The sequence below is a fragment of the Gossypium hirsutum genome, chromosome D02 (genome assembly GCF_007990345.1).
Source record: "Gossypium hirsutum isolate 1008001.06 chromosome D02, Gossypium_hirsutum_v2.1, whole genome shotgun sequence".
Classification (NCBI taxonomy): domain Eukaryota; kingdom Viridiplantae; phylum Streptophyta; class Magnoliopsida; order Malvales; family Malvaceae; genus Gossypium; species Gossypium hirsutum.
Window position 1 is genome coordinate 65,443,247 of NC_053438.1, and position 14,766 is coordinate 65,458,012.

At 31.7% G+C, this 14,766-nt stretch overlaps 2 protein-coding genes across 2 annotated transcripts; one reads left to right on the top strand and one right to left on the bottom strand.

Annotated features, from left to right (window-relative positions):
• Nucleotides 1-1,852: 1,852 nt before the first annotated feature.
• On the bottom strand, nt 1,853-5,612 carry LOC107909294 (putative uncharacterized protein DDB_G0290521). The gene is made up of 3 exons (XM_016836770.2): nt 5,228-5,612; nt 3,764-4,048; nt 1,853-3,259 (listed from the first exon to the last, which is right to left on the bottom strand). Exons 1-3 carry the CDS (start codon nt 5,372-5,374, stop codon nt 2,051-2,053), a joined length of 1,641 nt encoding a protein of 546 aa, XP_016692259.2. The 5' UTR covers nt 5,375-5,612; the 3' UTR covers nt 1,853-2,050.
• A 737-nt stretch (nt 5,613-6,349) lies between these two features.
• LOC107909295 (uncharacterized) lies at nt 6,350-9,552 on the top strand. The gene is made up of 6 exons (XM_016836771.2): nt 6,350-6,494; nt 6,769-6,814; nt 7,123-7,309; nt 8,820-8,899; nt 9,053-9,130; nt 9,264-9,552. The coding sequence occupies exons 3-6, from the start codon at nt 7,177-7,179 to the stop codon at nt 9,363-9,365; spliced, it is 393 nt and encodes a 130-aa protein (XP_016692260.1). The 5' UTR covers nt 6,350-6,494; nt 6,769-6,814; nt 7,123-7,176; the 3' UTR covers nt 9,366-9,552.
• Nucleotides 9,553-14,766: the final 5,214 nt, after the last annotated feature.

A 14,766-nucleotide genomic window follows, 5' to 3' on the forward strand; every position in this document is an offset into this window, starting at 1 on the left:
GAGGTTTGGGTATCCTAAAAGAAAAAATCAAGCTTTGTTAGTTAAACTTGATTGGAGGCTCATTCAGGAAAAAGATAGTATTTGGGACAGAATCCTTATATAAAAATATCTCATTGACCTTAGAAATCCGCCCCTATTAAGGATAACATCTCTGATATGGTCTTCCTTGAGAAAGATTAGCCACTTCCTTGAATCAGGGATAAGATGGGTTATTAAGGCAGTAGATTTGTGAAATTTTGGAGTGATAATTGGTCGAGGAGAGCCCCTTCCATCATCTAGCACAAGAACTTCTAACTTCTTTTGAGGAGATTTGGTCTTTCGAACAAGTCCGCAATAGCTGGGATCTTAATGAGCACAAACACCCCTATTTCACCTCATGAGTTAGGCTTGGATATGTTTGTTGGGGTCATTCAAAATTTGGATATTTTACTCTTGCAAGTACATATTCTTTCATCCAGGCACATAGTGCCCCTTCCATGTCACCTTTTCTGATTACAATATAACTCTTTGGAATTTAATCTAGAAAGCTTATCTCCCTTCAAAGCTAAGTTCTTCCTTTGGAAATATGGATGGATACCTCTCTCAACCCGATCTTTTATGCTTTGTCGAGGTGTGAATATAGTAGATCTTTGCCATTTTTGCTCAAGTGAACAAGAATCTATTATCCATCTGTTTCGAGAATGTCATGTTGTCTAGTAGCTATGGAATTTTGTTTATTCTCACTATCGGATTAGGCCTCTTTAACTAAGAAATTGGGAGGAATGGATTCAAGATAATGTCACCTCAAAAGAGTAGGTCTATCATCCATCAATTCATTGGTTCATTGTCTTTGTTTTCGCCCTATGGAAAATTTGCTTGAGTTGTAATGCATTAGTTTTTTTTCAAAACCTAAACTTCTACAGGGTTTTGTGTAACGAATAATCCTTGGTGCGGGGGAATTTTCTGCTCATTCCCCCTATGAATAATCTTAACTTTCTAGAATTTGTTCTAGTGCAATGGAAACTCCTCCAATGGGATCTTTCAAATAAATTTATGATGGATCACCTTTCAGGAATCCGGGTAAAGCAGGTGCGCGCAATTATTCGTGATCACTAGGGCGATGGGTGATTGGTTCTTTCTGTCACATCCTTAATCCAACTAGTGTAGAAGTGGAACTTTGGGCATTGAGAGATGGACAGGCATTAGTCCCCGTACCTTTTTGAAAATTGGTCGATTTTAGTCCCAATATTTTTAAAATTTTAAATTTTTAGTCTTGATCCAAGCAGTATCAGTTAAATCCATCTGATTAAATTCAATTGCTAGTCCTATACTATGCTTACAATTGGACATTTAGTTCATATTTTTCAATTGAATCATTTTAAATCTCTGTACTTTTTGAATTTTAAAATTTCAATTTTCACACGAATAATAATAGTTAACCTATTAACATGATTCTTAGTGAGTAATATCTAGAAATAATAAGCTAACATGATATTGAACATATGATAATTTGTTTGTCCCATTAATATTTGAAAATAATATAACTTAATGAATTTAATAGATATTGTTTGGTGAGAATTGAAATTTTAAAATTTTGAGAAATACATATACTAAAAATGATCAAATTAATATATAAAGACTAAATTCATAACTTTTGTAGAGTATAAAGACTAATAGCAAAATTTATCCAAAATTTTTTTGCTCGAACTTTTCATATCTTTGATTCAAGGTTTGATTGTAAGTTTTCATATATTCGTTTCAGGATTTGATTCACTCAAGTTTGAAGAACAATCTTCCAAAATTTACACTGAAATTGTTACCACTTGCATTCAATTATTAAATAACCAAACCCAACACAACATCGCAACAGGCATTTAAGATAAGTTGCAGGGGTTATTGCATTAGATAATAAAACTGAAATTAACCCAAATAAAAGCAAACATTTCCCAGTAGAAGTTTTAATTATGAGGTAACATACAAATATTCATATCCCTCCCAACATATAAACGAGAACTCTACCACCCTTTATTCGAATAATATCCAAAGCCCAACTCAGGTATGCGATTGCGCTTTACCATCCTCCTCTTTGAGAACCACCAGAGGAATGTGCATTTAATCTATCAAGCACAGCATTGAAATCCGGAGGCTGCCCGCTCTCTTCCATCCTCTGGATCACACTGGCAACATGATCACCTCTGAAACCCATGCTCACCAACTTTTCAATCAGCTCACTGTAGGGATGATTGCGAACAAACTGCGGATGGTTGGTGTTCCTAACCATAACATTAGGGCCAGCACCTGGTTGAGTCTGAAGAGAGACATTTGCTGCTGGGGGATACCCACCCTGTGTGAAGTTAGGCTGCTGGGACGGGTGATGTGTTCTACCCCCTTCACTATCATATACCATGTATGCACTTCCTGGAGGAAAGGTGGGATTGGAGCCAGGTCCTGTGTACCTATCAGTCGGTTGTGCTCCAAAAGTGCCTTTGATTTGTTGAGGAGGTTGTTGGGGAGCTGTTCTGCCAGGTACTCCGTACCCATAAGTAATGGTATCAGCACGGCTAGACACGGGTTGAGGAAGTCCAGAATATGAGACCTGCATGGCCATGCTGTTTGGCAACGCCTCTGGTTGAGATTGATTTGTTGATTGAGTTGGAGGGTAGGGAGAGTAAGCTGGTGTTGATGGGGCCCTCATCTGTGGTTGCATAGAGGACTGCTGCTGCGGTTGCACTTGCTGTGATAATTGTTGAGGCCATTGCTGCTGATACTGAGGGAATGATTGGACCTGATTACCTTGGGCTTGTGTAGGCTGTGTTGGCATCCTAGAGATGTCTTGTATCTGAGGCGGTCGGTACTGAGGATCAGAAGTCAAATATTGACTCGGGGGGTGCTGATTTTGTGCTGGGGCAGGGGGAGGGTTAGGGTTAGGGGCGGGGGCTGGAGAAGGAGCAGCAGCTGGAGCTTGAGGGTTGGATAATTGATTTGAAGGCATGTAGTAGGATTGTTGGGTCAAATTTTGAGGTGGGGCTTGAGAGTGTGCCGCCACGGGCTGTTGTTGTGATGCTACTTGATGAGGTAGGGAAAGAGCTAATTGTTGGTTTTGCATCTCAGATGTGAGGTCAGTCTTTTTAGGATCAGAGGCAGGTGGTGATACTCTCTCCTCAGTAGATTGTGAATGGCTGGAAGAAGACTCCTTCTGTGCAAGTTGTAGCTTAGCCAACTCCTTCTGAGTCTCCGCAAGCTCCTGCTTATCTCTTAGGATCTGCACAGACCTGTGGACCTACAATGTGCATTGATACTCGAAAAGTAAATAGCTTGAGTGAAATGGAACTCAACACATGCATGATATCGTACTATGAGTATCTTCTCTCCATGCAGATCTATGTAGAATGAACCTAACCAGAGCCTAAATTAATCATTGTCCCGAAAAACATTTTTATGAAGAATAATTTAATGTCAACAATTGAAGAAACTGAAATTTATAAATTATAATAATAGGTGGCACTCAATATAAAATACAGTTCTTTTTCCAATCATATTATCAAACTTCTCCTTTATGCTAGCTCCAATTTAGACGATAGATCGGTACCTTTGTAAGCAAAGACAAATACATGTTTGCTTTAAAGAAAAATAAGGATCATATAAGCATCTCACTGCTACAAAGGGAGAGAAAGCAGACCCGATTGATTATCAGGATTGAGCGTATAGATGTGGTGCATCTTATAGCCAATTAATAGATTAAGCCACCTTATCTGAAAATATAGGATGTTCTAGGGGAACTCACCTCTTGTAGATGTTTCTCAATAGATTTAAGCTTTGAATCTGCATCTCCATTCCCATGAACTAAATCAGCTCGCATATCTCCAATTGATCTATCAAGATTGTAGCAATATAGCTCCAACTGTGATAATCGAGAACTTATTCCTTCAAGAAAGCGCATGAGATTATCTGTGTATCTTTTCATGGTTTTTTCAACAGTAGCAGCCACATCTGAGGAGAAAGAGTCTTCCGGCTGACTGTATCCACTAGGTGGAAACATTGAACGTGCCACTCTTCCTTTGTGAAACTCCTGCAGAGTTGGTACCATAACAAGATTAATTATTTACTCTTAAGCAAAAGGGCCACTATGCCACTAGCTCAGAAACACAATGGGCAGAATGGAAAAAGGAAAGTGTGGATGATTTTTCCCCATAATAGATTGAAATGCAATGCAACCCTAAAGACAACATGTCTCGATTCTTCTATAATATCACAAAGGAATTCATCATAGGCTCAATCCAATATCATGCGAGGATTGAATAAACTGAATAACATGAAGTATGACAACTTTCCAGGCCTAAATTACAGATTTTGGAACTTTGATGGAACTGCATGTTACCTGTTCTTGGTCAAGCTTTACATATAAAACAACAAAGAAAAAGGCTTAGGATCAAGAATTGAATGCTCTAATAAATACACACACACTAATACGAGTAAACAAAAACCTAAAAAATAGTGGACCTTGACCTCCCTCTCCAACGACAGATATCAAACCACATATCTGTAGCTCATTATTCAATAACCCTAGCGTGTTCTTAAGATGTGAGGACTTATTTCATCGAAAGATGAAAGATAACTCGATATTGGATCAAAATATGTTCTACCAAACCAAAAGTTGTGACATAACTTGCAATATGTTCTACCAAAGATAACTTGCAATGGACTTCAGCCAACAGAATGATTGTACTTTATGCAACTGTGAAACAGTTTCTTCATTTCATAAAAATGAAGTATGCATTCAAATATCATGTAAAAGTTTTGTATCTAGGAGAAAAATAACCTGATAAAATTATTAACTAGATAATTAACTTCATCTCATATTAATCTCAGCTCCTTATGTCACCATGAGAGTCGTAATAAAAGCGAGAAAATTCTCAAATATATATTTTAGGTTTCTAAAAACAAACGAAAAGCCCAACAATCATTCCAAAAAATAATAAAAAAAGCAATAAAAGGGGAAAAAAGAACCTAGAATGTCGAAATTCATTACAAATATTTACAATTAAAAAAAAAAGAACAAGAAAAGTTCTAATCTTTACTAATTTAAGGTCAAACAGTCTATCATGTTGACAGAATTAAAGGGAAAAGAAATCCAAAATTCATCACAAAACAATGCTCGATTAAACCCAAATCATATGAAATTTTCTACCCCCAACAACAACAACAACAACAACAAAAGAAAACCCTAGAAATAAAATTGCAGTTATACCTTATTGGAGCTGTTGGGTTCGGTGTGGTTGCCATTAGACGATTCCTGGTTGCCGTAATCCTCATAGGAGCAAAGAATATCATCGGACCCAAAATCGAACCCTTTGGAATTACCCGTGTTTCCCCGACCCGATGATCCAGATGCCATTTCCCCCAGAAACACAGATCCGAACGGTAAAATTAGTTTTCTCTCTCTATTTCTATTTCTATTTCTGGAAGAGATAACAATTTTTTTTTTAAATAAATGGAAGGCTTTAATGAGCTTTTCTGCAAGGCAGGAATTTTCTTTCGAAAGTTTTTTTTTTTTTTAAATTTATAGGTAAACAGAGAGAAAGTGGAGAAACGTTTTTTGTTTGTTGCAATTAGATAAGGATGAATGATGATCCTTTCCCTGACTTTCTTTTTCTTATTTATTTCACATTTAGTCCTCTATTTTATTCCTATTCTCATTTTTTACACTAATTTTTTGTATTATTCATATAATGTCACTTTATTTTAATTTATTTTTGTTTCTGTTTTCATTTTAAATGATTTATTAATTTGCTTCCCATACCTCCAATCATACATAAGATGATTTAGTGAGTTAATTTTGAGCTTCACTTTATCTTACAAATTATTGATATTCTTTTACAATGTCTAAACTCTTACGTGATCATAGAAATGCAACACCTATAATAAGGCCTCTCCATCGACCCCTGGGTGCACCAATACATTTGGTGTTTTCTTTTTAACATTATAAAAAAAATATTAAATTTTATTTTTTGATCTATGGTTTAATTTTTATATTTAATTTATAATGTAATTTGATTTTTATATTTTTTATAATGTTATTAACTAATTTAAATAATTAATATAATTATTTTTATTAAAATATTACGTAGTTAGAAATAATTTAAATAGTTTAGAGTTTAGAGATTTGATACATGGTTTTTTAGTTCTTTTAGGCTTGTCTTACTTTTTTTGCATTATAAGATATTAACTAAGGCTGTGTTTGATAGGGGAAAACCAATTCCGGAATTGGTTTTACACGTTTTCCAGTGTTTGATAGCAGGAAAATATTTTCCTTTTGTAAAACCAATTCCGCAACGCGGGAAAACCTATTACAAATTTGAAAAAAATGTCTTACGCTTTTGAAGTCGGTAAGACATTTTCCGGAAAATGATGCCTTCTTCTACCCTTTCCCCTTTCCCTTCCCCTTCCCTTTTCCCTTCCCCTTGGATTGCAAATCAGTTTGGTCAAGGACCTCTTCCGGTTCCTCCTTAATCCAGGTAAGGCTCCTTCTTCTTCTTCCGTTTTTCATTCCTTTTTCTTCTTCTGTTCTTCATCTTCTCTTCTCAGCATATTCTGTTTTGTTTCCTCTCTTCCTCTCTCGTTCTTTGATTTCTAACATTTTTATTTTAATAAATTATATTGATTGTCATCAAATTGAGAGAAAGTATAGTAGGCGATGAAGATTACAGATTATCTATTGGGCTATTCGCCTCCTATTTGGGCGACTTTTCTTGCTGGATGATGTTTTGGTTATATTTTGGTTATATACAGATGGTTGAAGCCCAAGTGGAGCCGCCCTATCCTCCAGATTATGAAGGTAAGTTAGCACAGCTTTGCAACTTCTTTCTTGCTTCAGGTTGTGTTAAAGATTAACAGTATTTCTTTACTAGCTGATATTGGAAATTTCCTCTTCATATTCCAAGACTTTACTCTGTTCCAGTCCACTTTTCTTTCATTGTTTCTTAACTAATCTCAACCAAACAGTAAATTGCAGGTTTGGTTCATTTGAGTATGTACTTGAGTGTTTAGAATTATCCTGTGATTTGCTTGTAAATTTGTACCAACCCAATACTAGTTCCTCCAATTGCTTCTCAAATATTTGTTCTTTTCTTTCTGGGTTTGCAGTAAGAGCTCTTCGTGAGATAGCAACAGAACTTGGGAAGAAGGATTGGAATTACAATGAAAACCCTTGCAACAATAAGTCAAGTTGGTTTACTCCACCGCCGCCGCCAAATGTGCCTGAGGCCATTAACAACAGTACTGTCACCTGCAATTGCTCCTTCCCCAATGGTGAATGTCATATTGATGGCATGTAAGTCCTCACTAGTCATAATAAAATTGATGCTTATTTTAATTTCCTTAACCATAGACAGTCCTCTTTCTTTTTATTTTTCAGTATGTTAACTTTGATTTCTGTATCAGTGATTTGCTTTGCTTGAATTGTCCATTTTGATTTTAGCACTATGAAATTATTACCATAGGCAAATAGAGTAAGGGTGTGCCTCATTCAAGATGAATGGCTGTATGAGTATGGCTTCGAATTCGGATACAAATTTATCCCAATTAATCATCTCAGTCATTAGAATAGAGCACATATTTCGAAGTGGCTAAGGTTATCCATTAGAATGTATGGAAGTTTTGAGAAGTCATTGGACGAGCTGAGATCCTTTTTTAGAGAAGTCAATGTCCGTTTTGAGTTCCTTTATTAATATTTCCTTTCTTTTTAGACTGTTTGGTTTTCTTGTGCATGGACTGTGGTCTAATGGTGTTACATAAGGTCTTTTCTCTGGCTTCACTTGTTTGCAGGACTTGGTTTTCAAGAAATCATGCTCATTCCTTGATGTTACTTAAAAAAAACATATTATTTATCACTAAGCAAAACAATACATGTTGACTTGTCACATTGTGCTGAAAACAAAGTTTCAACTGAGCAAATCACACAAAATCGCCTTGTAGCATACAAATATGAAAATCTTCCTCACACTCCTTTTGTGAATGATTTTTGTCTTTTTTTTATATAATAATAAAGCAAATGAGAGGTTTATATTTCATCGATTTCTGTCTTTTTCTTCTATAATTTCCTGGCCTTATGATGCGGGGAACCTTATTGAACCCCATATTCTTTTAGGAAAATATAGTCATTTTTCTCATGTTGTACTAGCTGAACTGTATTGTTCTTTTATATATGTGCTGCTATAATTTTACCAGGTTGTTAGACATTATCTTAACTCACACGACTTGTACCTCTTTGATTATGTTCATCATTGCTAGACATTTTTTTTGTTGTAGTGACTCCAACCTCTTCAGTTCAGTGCTTAGAAATGTGTGTTTTCCATTTCTTTTAGGCAAATGCATGACCAAGTTGAATTCAAGAGTGAAAAATGAAGAAACATGTTGCTATTGTATCATCTGATGTTGTCACTGTAAACATCTTATCTTGCTGGTTACTTTCAAAGTAATTAGTTATTTTGAGAATGAAAAATATTATGAGGTTCTGGCTATAAATTCTTATGCTGTGATTGTGTTCATTTATGCTATGTTTGGAAACATTAATTTGAAAATTTGGATTTGGAATTCATTTGTAACCTCAGAGTACTCTTCTGTTTTAATTGTTGTAATGTGGGTTTTAAGATCCATTGCAATTACATGTCAAGCTTTTCACTTTGCCAGAACCCCAAAGGCATTATTGTTTGAGATTTTTGACGGAATTATTTGATATGTACTTGAAATATTTTGCTAACAGCCTAAAAGTTAAAAATGAATTATTTGCTAACATTTTGCAAAAGGCTCACAAGGACCTTGACAAAATGGGTCTACTGCAGTTTCACAAGACATTAACAGTCTGAAACATATTGCATTGATGGAGGCCAAGATGAAAAAACTCTCTGATTTACTGAGTAAGGTTAGTTGGTTGCTTACTTTGCCCTTAACTGTCTTTGATAAAAATGTGAAACATGAGCGAAAGTCTTTGCAAAAGTATGTCGCTGCTGTTTGTAGTCCAGATATGGTAACTATAGTGGATGGTTTTAACTACTATTTCTGTGATCTTTTACAGACAATTGAACAAACAAAAGAAAATGTGGTAAAGAAGCTAGCATTGACGTATGAGGAAATGGAACAAGAATGTAAGGAGGTAAGTTAATCTCTTGGCATACTAATTCAAGTGTATCTAATACTAGAACAAAAAAAAATGTTGGTTCCAATTTACATATCATGAAGATGGTAGTTATATAATTTTACATTCATGTGTTTTGGTGTGATTGCAGATCATGGATGGTTTTGCTGAGGGGAAAGACCTGGTTGTGTCTGTTATGTCTGCAATGGGGGAAGAGCAGATATGTGCTCTCAAAGACATTGGTCCTAAGTAGTTTCAAATTCATTTATTGCAAATCTTAGATGGAACCATAAAAGACTTTGGTAGTACTAAATGCGGTTTTGATGTTTTGTTTTGGGTTTGGATAGAAAAAAGAGAACAACAATATAACTAGTTTCTTGTTGTGCTATGGATTACTGTTTTGCTTTTCTTTTTCAATAATTTTTATTATCTCGTCTTTATTTTTTGTGTTGGTAACATTTAAATTCTAGCTTTTAATTGCATATTACACTTGCATTAGTTACCCAATATATATTAATGTAGCAATTTAAGTTTGACATATCATTTAGTACGAGTTAATACAATATACTAGTTTTTAAAAAAATGAAATTTTCTAATAATTACAGTATTTTTTATTTTAATTTAAATCCCATGTTAAATATATGTATCACAAGAATCAGATTGGATAAAAGTAGAATCAAATTAATATAAAATTTAAATACAAATAAATGTTTTAATAATGAAGAAGTAAAATCAAATCGGTATAATCTACAAATAGATGAACATTTGGAATTTAATTAGATAAAAAACTTTTATTAATAAAAAATTTATTTATAAATAAATCATTGCAATATATGTAAAAATAATTTAAAATATAAAAATTTATTAATATGTATATAAATTTATTAGTATATGTAAAAACAACTTTTCCGGAAAATATTTTCAGGAAATCTGTCAAACAACAGAAAATATTTTACACAGATTCAATCAAACACTAGAAAATATTTTCCAGTAAATCATTTTACAGAAAAGTAAAACATTTTCCAGAAATCATTTTACGGAAAACATTTTACTGCCAATCAAACAGACCCTAAATTTCAGTTTTGGTCCTTACAATTTACTAAAACTTGATATTTAATCTATATACTTTAATTTCTAATATAATTTATATACTTTTATGATATCATTTTTTAGTTTAAATAATTAATATTTTTAATTATTTCAATTAAAATATCAATATTAATTTGTCTCAATAGTATTATTCTAACAAAAAAATTATGTTATCATGATGAGTTTTTTTAATAAAAAATCCATATCAACATTTTTAGTGTTATTTTTTTCACTACTAAATTAAAAAAAATTAATTTTAAAATGTCACACAGGTGAATTTAATAGAAGAATTTTAATAGAGGTAACAATTAGACTTGAATTTTTAAATTCAAATAAGTAAACAAACTAAATTCCAATATATTAATCGGATAAAGAACATATTTTAGTTCTAAATTTAGTTTGTATTTAGAAATAATTAAGCTCTAAATAACAATTATTTCTATAATTTTCTATAAGATTTTTAAATAATTAATATTTATAAAGAACATATTAATTATAGAAATAATTAAGCTCTAAATAACAATTAACCCGATGCCAACTTGGGTCAAAAATCATATTAGTTTAAAGGCATAATGATTTATTTGGGTCTCTAACTTTACAAAAGAAAAAAAAGGTCATATTAACCCTCCATTTAATTTTTTTTTGTTACTATTTTTAGCCTTTAAACTTACGATATTTATCAAATCACCCCAAAATGAATGAAAAAGTTAATTTTTTTTTAACTTTGTTGCATACAAGTGGATGACACATCAATCTTTAATTAATATTTAAAATTTTAAAAATTTCAGTAAAAGTTATAAAACCTAATTTTTAAAAATTAAGAATGGCTAAAATTATTAAAAATTATAAAAGATATATATTTTTTTAAATTTTAAAAATTAATTAAATGTTAAAATGTCATTTATATCACAATTTACGTGTATATCACGCTAATAAAATTAATTAATATTAATCTTTTCATTTAGTTTAAGGTGATATGATAAAAAGTTGAAATTCAAAAACAAAAAAATTAAAAAAAAATTAAATGAGAAGCTGAAATAAAATTTTTAAGTTGCAGGAAAGAAAACGATTTGAACTTTTAAGGCAAAGTAAAATGTGAACAAATCATGTGTTGTTTGTCAAAAAGGAAATCAGAATATTTGAATTTTATATTAAAAAAATCTCTCACAAATAATTTATCATTTTTCATGATGAACTTTACTTTGTCAAAAAGTAATTATACTGTCTTCAACAAGTAAATCAATTAATTTAAAAATGTAATTTAACATAAATACAAAAAAAATTGTATTAGTTTTAATAAAATTATTTTTCTTAATAAAAAAACATTATTCTAATTTCAGAAATATGTAACTCATACGTAAATAAATTAAATCATTTTGAAATTGCAATTTAATATTGTTCGATTTTAATAAAATATTTTTTACCAATTAAATCTTAGTTCAATTCATATCGTTGTAATGGTTTGTGCATGGTTAAAAATTAGAAAAATTGTGATAAGTAGAAGTAATTATTGTTTTTCTAATAATAAAATAAAATATCATTTTAATAATATACAAAATTTCTCAAGTCAATCAAGAAATTCACAGCCCCCTGTTTATTCTCTTACCAAATTTTAATAATAACAATAAAAAAAGCACTAAAATTTTTGAAAGTCTCAAGTTGTGTGTGTAATAAAAACTTTCAAATAGCTATGCCCAGAAATGCGAAATATTTAATATCAACAAATTAGTTTATACCCACTTTGTATAAAAAAAAGGGGTTAAAATAGGATCCAAACCCTTATTTTTTGTTTGTATTTAGAATTTAGTCTCTTTATTTTATTTCTATAAATTTAGTCCCTCTGCTATTTGGATCCAATTGTGATTTTGAAATAAATAAAAAACAATCTCTTGCAACCATGTAACAATAAAATGATGTGATAATATGAAAAAATTTAACAATTGAATTTATATTTTTAAATCTGAAAAATAAATTTCTGAAAAAAAAAATATAAAAAGTGAACTAATCTAGGTTAAAACTTAAAAAGGATTTCAGTTCTATGTTTGGAGTGCCCAAATTGTGTTAAAGGAGGTTTGGGCTTATAGGGGTGACCAAAACTTCTATTGATTGGATGACTGGGACAATATTTAACAGGGCTTGGGTTAACAATTATCCTTATATTTATAAGTATGTTGGGACTCATCAAATTATAACTAAAATAGAACCAAACAATTACAAATATAACATACTATAAACTAAACTAATTAAATTGGACTAAAATCCACACCTAATAACTATACATTATGGAACTCGGAAATCCACCTTGATGCATAAACTAGTGTTGAGTTGAATGGACTGTCGTAGCCGAAACTAAACAAATGATTGACAGAAGAATCTTGTAAGCACCCAAACAAAGTATATTTGCTAACTATGTTACTTATATTTGGGTGAATCTTGCATGGCCTGGATCCTTCTTTCTCTTCCTCTTCTGTCTTCTGTTCTTTTTTCAATGGTTGGGTTTCATGTTGATTCTCTAGTTAGGGTTTGGAGGTGAAAAATCGGTGGTGTTTTTATAAGAAAAGCACATCACTGTTTTTTTGGTATTAAAGTTCAAGCAACAGAACCAGACAAGGCCAAGATCGGTTTCTTCTTCTTTTGTCTTGCCTTCCTTATTTATTTATTTATTTATTTGGCTTTGGATGAATCGGATTTACTACAAGGCAATGATGTCAAAGCACTAATTTCTTGTTCTGTTGAGGTATGGAAGCATGGAGATCAAAGCAGTGATAGAGAGATGGAAAAATGATCTGCGAATAGAAAGGAAGGCAAAATAATTTTTAACCTTTTTTTTTTTTTTGAACCCTAGAAAAATGAATGGGAAAAATTTTCACCTGTCAGTCCCCAGGGATGAGTATTCAATCTAGTTAAGTCGGATTGAGCCAAATTTTTTGAGTTAGTTGAGTTGACGAATGTTATTTTAACAACCGAATTCAATTTAATTTTTTTTCAAATAGAATTGAGTTAAGTCGAGTCGAGTTAACGAATCCTATTATTTATACTCAATGTTGCGTTTACATGGACCGATTATTTAACTAATAGACGAAGTACAAGATTATTAAACTACATAAATAACATAATGGTTTTACCTTTTAACTTTATAAGTAAACATTTATTAAAATGACATAATTTTGCCTTTTAACTTCATGATTTTGACTTTTAACTTTAGCAAGGTAAGCATTTATCAAAACGACGTAGTTTTGTTTTTTCTTATTTGGATTTTCGGATAACTCGAATTGTGTAATTCATATTCGAGTTACACCGAAAAACTTAACTTTTTATTCAAGTTGATCCGAATAACTTGATTAACTCTAACTATTTAATTCAAAATTTGAATTTTTTATCAAGTTTTCAAATTGAATCGAATTTTGTTCACCCATACTGTCCCTGATCAATTCCATCTTTTCCATAAATAGCAATTAAAGGTGTGCATGGGCCGAGCTGGGCCGGGTTCAACTAAAAATTTAGGCCCGTTTGCTAGGCTCGAGCCAACCCAAAAAATGGGTCTAAAATTTTGTCCAAACCCGATCCGGATAAAAATGCTAAAACCCGAGCCCAAAACTTTAATATCATCAGAGTAGGGTACAAAATATAAGTACAGGTACCAAAATAACAAATTAAAAGTATAAGTACCACATTCATAATTTTATCAAAGAACAGAGGTAAAACTTGCCTTTATCCCATGATTATAATTTTGTATGCGGATGATTATAATTTATTTGTTTTCAAGATTCCACATCTTTTGATGTTCAAGAATGTGGATGCGTAAGTTTCGAAATACTAAATATAAAAAAAATTTATAATAATTTATTTAGTTTTTTATTTTTCAGATATTAAACTAACATCTTGTATTATTTATCAAATTATTTAAAATGGATGAAAAAATTCACATCCATTATCTTTGATGATGTGATATCCACGTATATATCATGTTAGTAATTAATTAAATTTTAAATAAATTTTATAACTTTTTTTGAATTTTATAATTTTTAAAAATTAATTATTATCATATCAGCACAGTGAGTAGTCGATAAGTTTTTCATTTATTTTAGAATTATTTAACAAATAACACGAATTTAAAAGTTAAAAGAAAAACTAAATGAAGAGTTGAAATGAGGTTTATAAAGTTGGAGGGTTTGTGAATATTATACATAGATGGGCAAGTAGTATATTCCACGAACCACTCATTCATCCACAATGGGGAAAGGAAGCTAAGTGACGCCATGCATTTTTCATTTGCAAAAGTAAATGGTAGTGTTGAGGTTATTAGGTCATAAGAAAGGGCATTTATATTCGATAATGTTTCTCACATCACACCCATTATATTCTGACTTGAAAGCTATGTTGGTGTACGTGGTTTTTTTACTCCCTCTTCTTAATAGTGGCATCTGATGTACAAACCAGACAATAATTTTGCTTCAGCTTCCCACTCAAATACCATCTCCACCTTCCCTCTACTCATCACCCCACATAACATGATAGAATAATATATATAAAAAAAAAACAAAAACAAAATTTATCAACTTTTG